Source organism: Suricata suricatta, chromosome 13 (genome assembly GCF_006229205.1).
Source record: "Suricata suricatta isolate VVHF042 chromosome 13, meerkat_22Aug2017_6uvM2_HiC, whole genome shotgun sequence".
NCBI lineage: Eukaryota > Metazoa > Chordata > Mammalia > Carnivora > Herpestidae > Suricata > Suricata suricatta.
Genome location: NC_043712.1, coordinates 84,701,779 through 84,714,526, shown reverse-complemented (window position 1 = coordinate 84,714,526; position 12,748 = coordinate 84,701,779). Strand labels below are relative to the sequence as shown.

The window sequence follows — 12,748 nt, the reverse complement described above, 5'->3', positions numbered from 1 at the left end:
GAAATAGAGTGTAATCACTAAGGTAACCCCTGAAAATATAATTTTTAAAATATATAGAAATGAAAATGAGAGAGTAATCAAATGGTATAATAAAAGAAAACATAAGAGGGCAATAATAGAGAAACCAAGAACTAAAAAGGTAATGAGACACTAAAAAAAGAGCAAAATGGCAGAAAATAGTGTACCTTATCAGTAATTCCTCTAAATGTAAATGAATAAAACTGCTCAATTAAAGGCAGAGACTGGTAGCATAGGTAGGAATCATGACCCAAGTATATGCTGTCCATAAGACAGTTTAAATCTAAAGACATTTAGGGGCACCTGGATGGCTCAGTCGGTTAAGCATCTGGCTCTTGATTTCAGCTCAGTTCATGATCCCTGGGTTCATGGGATCAGGCCCCGCACGGGGCTCTGTGCTGACAGCACAGGGTCTGCTTGGGATTCTCTCTCTCCCTCTCCTCTGCTTTCTCCTACTCATGCTCTCTCTTTAAAAATAAAATGAATAAATAAATAATAAATCTAAAGATATTTTACATTGAAATGGAAAAGATGGAAAAATATGGCCCATGCAAATAGTAACCAAAAGAAAGAAAGCTGGGATGGCTATACTAATATCAGACAAAACGTTTTAAGTCAAAAGTTTACAAAAAACAAAGAACATTATGAAAATTTAAATCCTTAAGAAAATGTAACAATATAAACACATATATGCCCTAAAAATTAGCCCCAAAACATGTAAACCAAAAACTGAAATCTGAAAGGAGATATAGACAATTCACCAATAATACCTGAAAAGTTCCAAACACCATTCTCAATAAGACAGAAAAACAGGTGCCCGGGTGGCTCAGCTGGTTAAGCGTCTGCCTTCGGCTCAAGTCACAACCTCTTGGTTCATAAGTTCAAGCCCCACAAGGAACTCTGCACTGACAGTGAGGAGTCTGCTTGGAATTCTCTGTCTCCCTTCTCTCTCTCTGCCCCTCCCCTGCTTGTGCTTTCTCTCAAAATAAATAAACTGAAAAAATTAAAATAAAAAAAAAAAGACAGAAAAACAAGACTGAAGAACAATAAGAAAATAGGGAATCTGCATTGCACTGTAAGTCAACTAATAGACATATATAGAATACAACCGCACAAAAGCAGAATATACATTTTTCACAAATGTAAATGGAATATTCACAAGAAAATGCCATATGTTAGGTCACAAAGGATATATAAATACATTTATAAGGACTGAAATCATCCAAAGTATCTTCTCTGACAAAAAAATGGAATAAAACTAGGAATCTTAACAAAAGGAAAATTGGAAAATTCACAAATATGTGAAAATTAACACACTCTGGAACAATGGGTCAAATGACAGTTTGACAAGGGTTCTGAGACTACTGAGTATGGGAAATCATAGCCTCTTCATCAAATGGTGCTGGGATTTGCATGTAGATACCCATTTGTTACTGGCTTCTTACACTTCATGTAATATTTATAAACGTTTGTTTATAACTACTAAAAAAATATTCATCCATGTTGTATATTTGATACTATTTAGCTGAATACTATTCATCCATAAAAGAATAAGGTACTAATACATGGTATAACACAGATGAACCTTACAGACCCTATACAAAGTGAAGGAAGTAAGTGACACATGTATATTCACATGCAGAAGACTGACAGTGGATCCTGACCTCCAGCCATCGGCAAAAATGAACTCAAAGGGGAGCAAAACTAAAACTAAGAAACTCCTAGAAGAAATTGCAGGGGCAATTTTTCATGAACTAGACTTGGTAATGGATTCTTAGATATGACACAAAAACACAAGCAACAAGAACAAAAATAAACAAGACTTCATTAAAATTAAAGATCTTTGCTTCAAAGAACACTATCCAGATTCAGACAGTGAAAAGACAAAGTGAAAGAAAAGATTTCCAAATCATATAGTATTTGATAAGGGACCTAAAAATATAACTATTAGCTCAATAACAAACAAACATTTTTAAAGTGGACAAAGTATTATTAGACATTTCTCCAAAGAAGATGCACAATCGCCAGTAAACTATGCAAAGATACCCAAAAGAATTGCTAATCAGAAAAAATATATATTAAAACTACAATAAGACACCACTTTATGCCCATTAGGATGAATATAATTTTTAAAAGGTCATATAACAAGTGTTATTAGGGATGTGGAGTAATCAGAACCCTCACACACTACTGGTGTGAAAGTAAAATGGTGCACCCACTTTGGAAAACAGCCTGGTAGTTCTTCAAAAAGTGAGACACAGAGTTACAATGTGACCCACACCTCCACTTCTAGGTATATATGCAGAAATGAAATCATCTGTCCACACTGCACACAATGGTTCATAGAAACATTATTCATGACAGACAAAAGGCTGAAAGAGCCAAAATGCCCATCAACGGATGAATGGGTAAACAATACATGGTATTATCCATACAATAACATACTATTCAGCCATAAAAGAACTAAGTACTGAGAGATGTTACAATATGGATAAACTTCATAGAAACTATAGGAGTTTAATAGTCTGGAGTTTCTCTTCAGATCACATGAATCTTTCACCTTTTTCTAAACACTTCCTTGGAGGTGGGAATTATATAAGAAGTCAGTAGCCAAAGGCCACATATTATATTGACCCCATCTGTATGGAATATCTAGAGAGACAAATTTATTGAGACAGAACATAGATTAGAGGATGCTGAAGCCTGGAGAAGGAAGAGGGGGTGAGAGAATGATAGTCAAGAAACACAGAGTTTCTTTTGGGGTAACAAAATGTTCTAAAATTGACTGGTGACACTAAAAAACTACTTACCCGTACAGTTTTTTAAAGTGTGAAATGTATGATTTGTGAACTATTTCTCTATAAAGCTTTTTCAAAAAAATACAATGAGACGCCACTGCACACCCACTAGTATGTCTATCATCAAAAAGACAGGTAATAACAAGTGTTGGTCAAGATGTAGAGAAATTGGGACCTTCAAACACTGCTGTTGGAAATGTAAAATGATGCGAGTGCCTTGACAACATGAGGGCAGTTCCTCAAAAGATTAAGCACAAAGTTATGATACGACTCAGGAATGCAACTCCTTGCCACAAAAGACACATATGGCATGATCCCACTTATATGAAATGTCCCAAATATATAAATTCTTAGAGATAGAAGTAGATTTGTGGTTGGGGGAAGTTGGGGAAGAAATGGAAAATGAATGCTGATGGATAAGAGGTTTCTTTCGGGGAGGGCAGTGAAAACTACAAGATAGATGGACAGCCCTGTATATATATAAAAATACTGAATTATTTAACAATAGAAGGAGAAGGAAAAGGAGGAGGAGGAGACAAGACAAAGATCTCAAAAGCAGCTAAGTAAACCACCCATTGCCTAACCAGTGCCAGAATAAAGCCTATCACTAACGAATATCATAAAATCCAGCAGGCAACCATTTAAATTACAAATTTACATTGCAATATCCAGCATCCACTAAAAACCTGTAGGCATTCAAACAAGCAGAAAAATATGACCCATAACTAAAAGAAACATCAATCAGTAGAAGGAAACCTAGAAATGACAGGCTTGGTAGAATTACCATCAAGAAAGTTAAATCAGGTACTATAATATATTCCACTTAGTAAAGAAGGCAGAACAAAAGAATGAACATGATGAGGTGATGGAAATTATTAAAAAGCATTCCAAATAAAACTTCTAGAGTAAAAAATGCCAAAGATAAGTAGATGAGAAGATATAGCAATTGAAACTTACCATTTTGCCCTTTGTACCCCCCAAATTCAAAAGTTTTAACCCAAAAGCTTTAACTCATTCTAGCATCCTCAAAAGTCTAAAGTTCAAAGCCTTATCTGAATATCAACTAAATTGTATTTGAGTGAGACTCAGGTACCATTTAATCTGAGGGAAACTGCACTCTGGCTGTGAAGCAGTGAAATTAAACAAAAGGAGAAACAGAAAATAAGAAAAGAGTGACAGGTCCTACGCAAGTCTAAAACCCAACAGGGCAAATTCCATTAGACCTTAAGGTTCTAGAATAATCCTCTTTTACATGATACTCTGTTGTCAGGCCCCCTAGGGCAGAGATCTTTCCTATAAGACACACTGTGGCAATTTCTCGATGTAGCTTTACCCGACAGAGACTGGCCCCCCAGGCTCCAGGCCGCCCAGTACCTATGGTTTCGGGTGGCTCCATCCTTTGCAATCCAGGTGGAGGCAGCCACACGCCCTGGACAAGGGCGCTCTCCCCCGGCTGGAAACAACACACTCCATCAGTCTGCTGCCTGTACCCTCTGGCGGGCAGCTGCTGCCCCTGCGGCAACCAGGGACCTCAGGGCCTGCAGTGCTCCCAGAAGAGCCCTCAAAGGAAGGCAGCACCGGCCAGCAAGCAGGTCTCCAAGCTCTGGCAGCAATTCCTCTGAAAGCACTCTGCCCCCAGGGTGGGCCCTGGCACCAGGAGCTGTGGGGAGGGGCAGCCCCGACCGTTTCTGAACTGCACTCAGGCTCATTCTTGGATTGTCTCAGGGAACAGCAAATGTAGAGATGGCTGAGCCACACAAATCCTAACCGGTCCTGTGGCCGCATCCTCAGTGCTCTCTTCTAACCACTTTCTCAGTTTTTACAACATGGAAAGGCTGAGAATTTTACAAATCTTTGAAGTTCGGCTTCCTTTTGGCTTGACAGTGCCATCTTTCTATTCGCATTCTACTAAAGCAGTCGGGAGGAGTCAACCCACACCTTTACCAGTTTGCTTAGGTAAATACATCTGATTCCTTTGCTCACAAGTTCTATTTTCCCCAAAACACTAAAACACAAACACAATTCAGGCAAGGTCTTTGCCACCGTGAAGAACGGAAACTTCCTTTACAATGGAGCAGGAAGCCTGAAGGAGAAGCCCCGTCACACTCTGGACGTCACACTCCGGACAGGAAGCCACGCTTACTTTACACACCAGGCAGGAGGAGGAGCCGCTCCGCCCGGCACAGCCTCGCCAACAAGAACTCAGAGAAGCAGCTTCTCCACCGTCCTCCTTTCGCCTACAGAAGCAAGCCCTTTCCTCTGTTCTCTGAAGTGGTCTATGGCTCTCTAGAGTTCGCTTGTCCCAAACTGCATCGCTCTGCTACTCCTAAATAAAGTCATTTTCTGATAAAATAATTGGCTCTTTTGTTTTATAAGGTCAACATGACTTTACCAGGATTGCTTTTCCTCCAATTTCCAATAACAGATTCCACATTTTTGTCTGAGACCCCATCAGAATGGCCCTTATCAGACACATTTCTACCAACGTTCTATTCGGATTACTTAGGTATTCTCTAAGAAGATGAAGGCTTTCTCTACAGCTCTCCCCTTTCCTTTCTGAGTCCTCACCAGAATCTCCCTTAAAGGTCCACTCACAGTAAGGTAGATTTTTCCAACATGTCCCTCAAAACCCAGTTCCAAAGCTACTTCCACATGTTTGGATATTTGTTACAGCGGTCCCCACTTCTCAGTACGAGGATGCTATAACAAAATATCACAGACTAAGGGGCTTATAAACAATAGAAATTTCTCACGGTTCTGGAGGCTAGGAATTAAAAACTCTCAATTGCCTAATGAGGACCCATTTTCCAGTTCACAGAAATCCTCTTCTGATTCATCTTCTTACTATGTCCTCAGACGGCAGAAGGGATGACAGAGCTCCATGGGGTCTCTCTTCTAAAGGCACTAATCCCAACGATAAGGGATCCCCCCACTGACCCCTTCACCTCTTGAAGGACCCACCTCCAGATACCGTCACCTTCGAGGAATAGGCTTCAGTACGAATCGTAGGGGAACACAAGCATTCAGTCTGCAGGACTAGCCTAAGGCAGACTTACCTTCTATCTACTCTAGTGACGTTCTCATTTTTTTGTATGGAAGAACACACCTGTCAGTCATATGAACACTAATAAAAAAATAATACACTATACATGTACTTTAGAGTAGTATAATTGAGACAATGATCTTTTAACAAGCAGAAAATATATGTTTTTTTATTATTTACCACAAGCTTTAGAAGCAGCAACACAAATTTCTTCTGCAACGTACTCCCCTGCTGGAAACTTCAGATATTCTCCGTCAGCTTTCTCAAGAGAATGGTAAAGGTACACCTGCACAAGCGGCTCTATCTGCTTCATGGAACTAGCATTTCCAGGAACGTCACCATTCTGATGTGCAGGGGACACGGGGGTTCCTTCCATCTCCGTCATGGTAAGGCAAGCCATTCCCATGCAGGGCTTTTTCAGAACATTTGCCTGTTAAGAAAAACAATAATGTTACAAAAGAAAGTGATATTGATAAGGTATCCCTCATATACAGAGAAACCTTCCCTGAAAGCACATAGTTAAATCAATAACTAAATAAAGACTGTGTACTGCTGTGTACACAGCACAGTGAGAGACACTGAGATCATAAACTTCCTGTGAACAATGCCTATAAATCTGAAGTTTACAACTTAACTGAGGAAACATAATACAGATATGTAATACTAACAAAATGAACAAACAAAATCAGCCACAGGCAACAGGAGAAGAGATCTAAGTAGGCAACATAAATTCTCAACAAATGAACTACTGTGACAATTGTTTATTGGAGTCTAGAGGGGGTAAATAATATTTCAAACTGGGTTTAAACTTGTAAGTTTTGGGATGCCTGAATGGCACAGTTGGTTAAGCATCCGGCTTTGGCCCAGGTCATGATCTCAGTGTGTGAGTTCGAGTCCCATGTCAGGCTCTGTGCTGACAGCTCAGAGCCTGGAGCCTGCTTCAGATTCTGTGTCTCCTTCTCTTTCTCTCTGTTCCTCCCCCACTCATGCTGTCTCTCTCTCTCTCTCTCTCTCTCTCTCTCTCTCTGTCAAAAATAAATAAAAACATTTAAAAAATTATCAAAAAAACATATATAAGTTTTATTAAAGTAGGTCATTTTTTTAAAACTTTTTTAACATTTTACTTATTATTGAGAGACAGAGACAGAGCCTGAGCATGGGAGGGGCTGGAAGAGGGGGAGACACAGAATTCAGAGGAGGCTCCAGGCTCTAAGTTGTCAGCACAGAGCCCAACATGGGGTTCGAACTCTAAAACTGTGAGATCATGACCTAAGCTGAAGTTGGACACTTAACCGACTGAGCCACCCAGGTGCCCCAAGGAGGTCATATTTAAAACTGACTCTGTACAGCAGACTGGATTTATATGAATGACAGACACAGAATATTTCAGGAGAGTAGAATTGTGCTGAGAAGTAGAAAGGTACAAGATTTATTCTAATTAACTGGGCTGAAGTGCAGTATTTTAGGAGATATGCCACTTAGGAAAGGACTAAAAGTACAGATGAATATTTGTGGCAAAATTGCAACTACATACCCACGACGCATTTTTCCTTCTTGAGAGGCCCAGTTTTGTTAAGGAGAGCAACATACCTCCAAAGAACTACACTTCCCCACCGACGAACAGCCACCAGAACCGGTTCCAACAAAGGAGATTTAAGTGGAAGTTGCCAGGTGGAACTTCCAGGACCACTCCTTACAAGGAGGCTGACTTGGTCTTCTTTTTAAATTGATTTGTTTTGAGAGAGAGAGAAGAAGAGAGGAGAGGAGAGGAGAGGAGAGGAGAGGAGAGGAGAGGAGAGGAGAAGACAAATACAGCAGGAGAGAGGCAGAGAGAGAGGGAGAGAGGGAGAGAATCCCAAGCAGGCTCTGCACTGTCAGCACAGAGCCCGACGTGGGGCTCAAACTCATGAACTACAAGATCATGACCTGGGTGGAAATCAAGAGCCGGACACTCAACCATCTCAGCCGCCCAGGCACCCCAACTTGGCCTTTTTGCTTTTCTCCTTTCACTTTCTTCCAACCTGCCTCTGAGCATAAATACAGGGTAGGGCAGTCACCTTAAAACCAGGAAGGAAATGCCAAGAGAATAAAAGACCTGGAAAACTTAAGCACCTGAATCAGTGTCAAGAATCACTTATCTCCCACCAGACATCTTATTATTTATAACTGTAAGCAATCCTAACTGATACATACAGTAAAGAATTTTTTAAAAGTCTGAATGTCAGATCAAAGAATTTAAGGCTCATCTGGCTGGATTCAGTCAGTAAAGCATGTGACTCTTCTATTATTATTGTTATTTTTAATGTTTATTTATTTTTGAGAGAGAGAGAGAGAGAGCACGCACAAGTGGGGTAGGGGTGCAGAGAGAAAGAGAGGGAGAGGGAGAGGGAGGGAGAGAGGGAGGGAGGGAGGGGGAGAGAGAGAGAGATAGAGAGAGAGAAAGAAAGAAAGAATCTCAAGCAGGCTCCAAGCTGTCAGCATAGAGCCCAATGTCGGGCTCAAACTCACAAACTCAAACTCATGACCTGAGTCAAAGTCAGACACTTAACCAATGGAGTCACCTAGTGCCCCACAAAGCATATGACTCTTATTCTCAGGGTTGTGAGTTCAAGCCCCACACTGGGCGTGGAGCCTACCTTAAAAAAAAAATGAGATCAAAGAATTTAAACTTTATCCTACAGCCAAATGATGAATTAGAAAGGTGAAGAAGAGGGGCGCCTGGGTGGCTCAGTCGTTTAAGCATCCGGCTTCGGCTCAGGTCAGATCTCACGGTTCGTGGGTTCCAGCCCCGCGTCGGGCTCTGTGCTGACAGCTAGCTCAGAGCCTGGAGCCTGTTTCGGATTCTGTGTCTCCCTCTCTCTCTGACCCTCCCCTGCTCCAGCTGTCTCTCTCTGTCTCTCAAAAATAAAATAAAAAGCAATAAAAAAAATAATTAAAAAAAAAAAAAGAAAGATGAAGAAGAAACAGAAAGCTACTACAACAGTGTAGGTACGAGTAAGACCCTGAATTGAAACAGCAATGGTTGGATGACGAATGGAAAGATTTCATGCAAGTTGGTAACTGAATGAATACAGAAGAAGCCAGAAGTCTAGTTACAGAATGAATAAGTCACAGGAATAAAAGGCACAGCACAAGGAAGGAAGTAAATGGTAACATGGTGAGCACAGCATAACATAGAGAGATGCTGTTGACTCACTCACAACTGATACTAATACAACTCAAATAACAGGATACTCAAATAAAAAAATTGTTTTAAGCCAGGGTAAAAGATGATGTGAGAATTTCAATCTTGGAAGATCTATAATACCATTAATGGAAATAAGGAAATGAAGACTTTGCCTTTTGACATCGGAATGTGAGAATACAGACTACTGCTTTGCACACTTTTGTTCAGAAACAGAAGTAGGGCAATTACACCAGAATCTAGCTGGCAGCTAAAACATGAGATTGATATTTGCAAGATTTCCCCTTAGATGCTCACTTAAATCATGAGCAGAGCTATGTGAAGGGAGAAGGGGAAGATAATGACAAACACACTCACACAGGCGGTAAAACAGAGAAAAGCTGAACGCAGAAATCCTGGAAAGAAAAAGAGAGAGTCTTGAGGGGCTGACTCCTGAATGCCGCTGTACTACGTACAGATATTAAAGGAAAGACACATGATGTTTACGTGCTGCACAAGGTGAAGTTTAGATCTATGTCTAACCATAAAGACCTTGATTACATTAAATACTAGAGCTAATACTTAGTTCTTCAAATATCACAGGACTTCCTATGAGTAAAACCACAACAAAACAAGAAGCTGGTAATGGTTAAAACTGCAAGATTTTTGAAGTCCTAAAGCAGTTTTTGAAGTTCGAAATTAAAATTAATTTTAATTTGTTCAAAACTATAAAATTTAAAAAATTTTTCTTGTAATTTATTATACTGTCTCTTTTATACTCAATTACTGAAATTCACCCAAAATGAACTCTTAGCCATCAAGAGGCAAATCTGGAAGAATTTCATCAATTTGTGCTCATCATTGTTTTCAATCATAGCTTTCCTTCTGGACTTTTTTCTGCTGAAATATATCTTTTAGCAGATGTCTCAGTGAGGCCTTAACAATTTTTAAGTTGCAGTCTTTGAAAAAAAATGTTTTTCCACTATAATGATATAGTTGACAAAATATGAGATACTTTGCATATACGTTATTCACACTGTATCCACAGTGAAATGATTCCCGTCACTGAATAAACACATCCATCACCTCATGAAGTTACTTTAAGTTCTCTTAGAAAATTTCAATTATACAATACAGTGTTCTCAACTACAGTCAATATGTCGTATTAGATTTTCAATACTTTTCACCTTATAACTGAAAATCTATAGCCTTTTACCAATTTCTCCCAAATCCCAGGCTTTAGCCAGACTTTTCTACCTTCTCCTTCTTAGAGTTAGACGTTCTTTTCTAATTACACATGTGAGTGGCGGCATGCAGCATTTGCCATTCTGACTTATTTTACTTGCCCCGCAGGTTCATCCATGTTGTTGCAAATAATGTGAATTCCTTTAAGGCTGAGTAATGTGTGTGGGTGTGGGTGTGTGTACATACTTCTTCTTTTCTGATTTGGATGCTTTGGATACAAACCCATATGCTTTACTGATAACAATTATAAAGTCTAGAACAGAATACGATAAAAACACTGAAAGAATGCATTGCCAAGCAAACAAAAGCAGACAGCACCTTGAGGGGATCTGACCCCTGAGACAAGGGAAAACACTGAAGGAGGCCCACATTTACCCATCATTTTTTGTAATGATTATTTTATTTATTTAGAGAGAGAGAGGGAGAGAGAGCAGGAGAAGGGCTAGGCTGAGAGACAGGGAGAGAGAGAATCCTGCGCTGACAACAAGGAGCCCCACATGGAGCTCAAACCTACGAACTGTGAGATCATGACCTCATCATGCTGAGCTCTCTGTAAGTAAATAAATAAATAAGATTAAACAAAATAAAATAAATACAAATTCTTCTTGGTATCCTCAGAGAGATTCAGGAATTTTTGAAAACATAAACCATCATTAGATGATCACTAAAAAGAAGAGAATGAAAATAGCTAATTTTTTAAAAATGCCAATTCAATGAAAACACTGAATAATACAATTAAGAGACCAAATAATTTGGAAGACAAAGTCAAGACAAACTCCCAGTTTCCTAGTTCAAGAGGGAGAAAAAGGAGCAGAAAACTAAGAAACAGGGAGCACCAATTCAAGAAGTGTAACCCCAAGAGCTCTTGATGGCAGAAAAAAGAAAATAGACCAGAATAAAACATTTAATAATCAAAGAAGAAATTTCACTGGTGTTAGAGATGCCTACATTTATATTAAAATAATCTGAGAGGAGATAAAGTTTAGTTTTATAAAGGCTTAACTTATAGGAGTCAAAACAAAAGGTCAGAACACCAAAGATAGTAAGGAAACTCTTAAAAGAGGTCAACATTTAACTCAATACTCAGAACTTCTATCTATATATATAAATACAGCTGATGAAAACATATGTGCACTAAGATTGGTCTATCATATTCATAAACTCTAACTTCAAATAACTTCAAATGGGCCTTTAGTGCTGTGCACCTATAATCTATTATTTATTATTTTATTTCCTTAATCCATTTACTCTCCCACTTTTCTAAACAACTGTCTCATACCTTATCCTTTCTCCTCTATTACAAATACTGCTACTCCAACTCTACTTTCCAATCCCTATATTTCACTGAAAAATGCAATCAAAAGAGGACGCCAACAACACATCCCTTTCAAAAGCACCTGGAAATTCTCTGAAAGCAGGCAACATGTTCCTCCATAAAGCAATTCTCAACAAATACTAAAGGAATATATCCAAAACATGAACAATGGACCAAGCAGACATTTTATCTATTTAAGACCCATAATGTTAATTTAATGTTGTATATGCTATGACTAATTCATGTAATTCTTTTTTTTATGTTTATTTTTTAGAGAGAGAGAGAGAGAGAAACAGAGTGCAAGCAGGAGAGGGGTAGAGAGGGAGGGAGACACAGAATCTGAAGCAGGCTCCAGGCTCCGAGCTGTCAGCATGGAGCCCAAAGCAGGGTTCGAACTCACGAACTGTGAGATCATGACCCGAGCTGAAGTTAGACGCTTAACTGACAGCCACCCTTAATTAAGTGCCTCTAATTTATGTAATTCTTAAAAATATTGAAGAAATAACATTTAGAGGATAACATAAAAAAGTGAAAGTGACCTTAATCTCTACCCACTCTTTTTATTCTCTGAAACAACTTTTTTTTGCATTTTCCTTTTTTTAAAAAAATAGTTTGTCAAATTGTTTTCCATACAACACCCAGTGCTCTTCCCCATATGTGCCCTCCTCCATCACCACCACCTCTTTTCCCCCTTTCCCCTTCCCCTTCAACCCTCAGTTCATTCTCAGCATTCAATAGTCTCTCAAGTTTTGCATCCCTCTCTCTCCCCAACTCTCTTGCCCTCTTCACCTCCCTCTGGTCCTCCATTAGGTTTCTCCTGTTCTCCTGTTAGACCTATGACTGCAAACATATGGTATCAGTCCTTCTCTGCCTGACTTATTTCGCTTAGCATAACACCCTCAAGGTCTATCCACTTTCCTACAAATGGCCATATGTCATTCTTTCTCATTGCCATGTAGTACTCCATCATGTATATATACCACATCTTCTTGATCCACTCATCAGGTGATGGACATTTAGGCTTTTTCCATGTTTTGGCTATTGTTGACATTGCTGCTATGAACATTGGGGTCCATGTGCCCCTATGCATCAGCACTCCTGTATCCCTTGGGTAAATCCCTAGCAGTGCTATGGCTGGGTCATAGGGGAGTTCTATGGACAGTTTT

The 12,748-nt window shown here is 39.4% G+C and overlaps 1 protein-coding gene across 7 annotated transcripts in view; it reads right to left on the bottom strand.

Annotated features, from left to right (window-relative positions):
- JAK2 (Janus kinase 2) overlaps nt 1-12,748 on the bottom strand; it is a 130,890-nt gene that overhangs the window by 78,214 nt on the left and 39,928 nt on the right. For 6 of the 7 annotated variants that reach the window (XR_003901874.1, XR_003901873.1, XM_029920248.1 and 3 more), the window contains one exon: nt 6,040-6,289. Coding sequence is in view for 4 of the 7 variants with exons in the window: in XM_029920248.1 (XP_029776108.1) it covers nt 6,040-6,265 (226 nt within the window). In the remaining 3 variants the exon portion in view is untranslated. Of the gene's footprint in view, nt 1-6,039; nt 6,290-12,748 lie in introns of those variants that run through there. The other variant, XM_029920250.1, reaches the window with a different exon arrangement.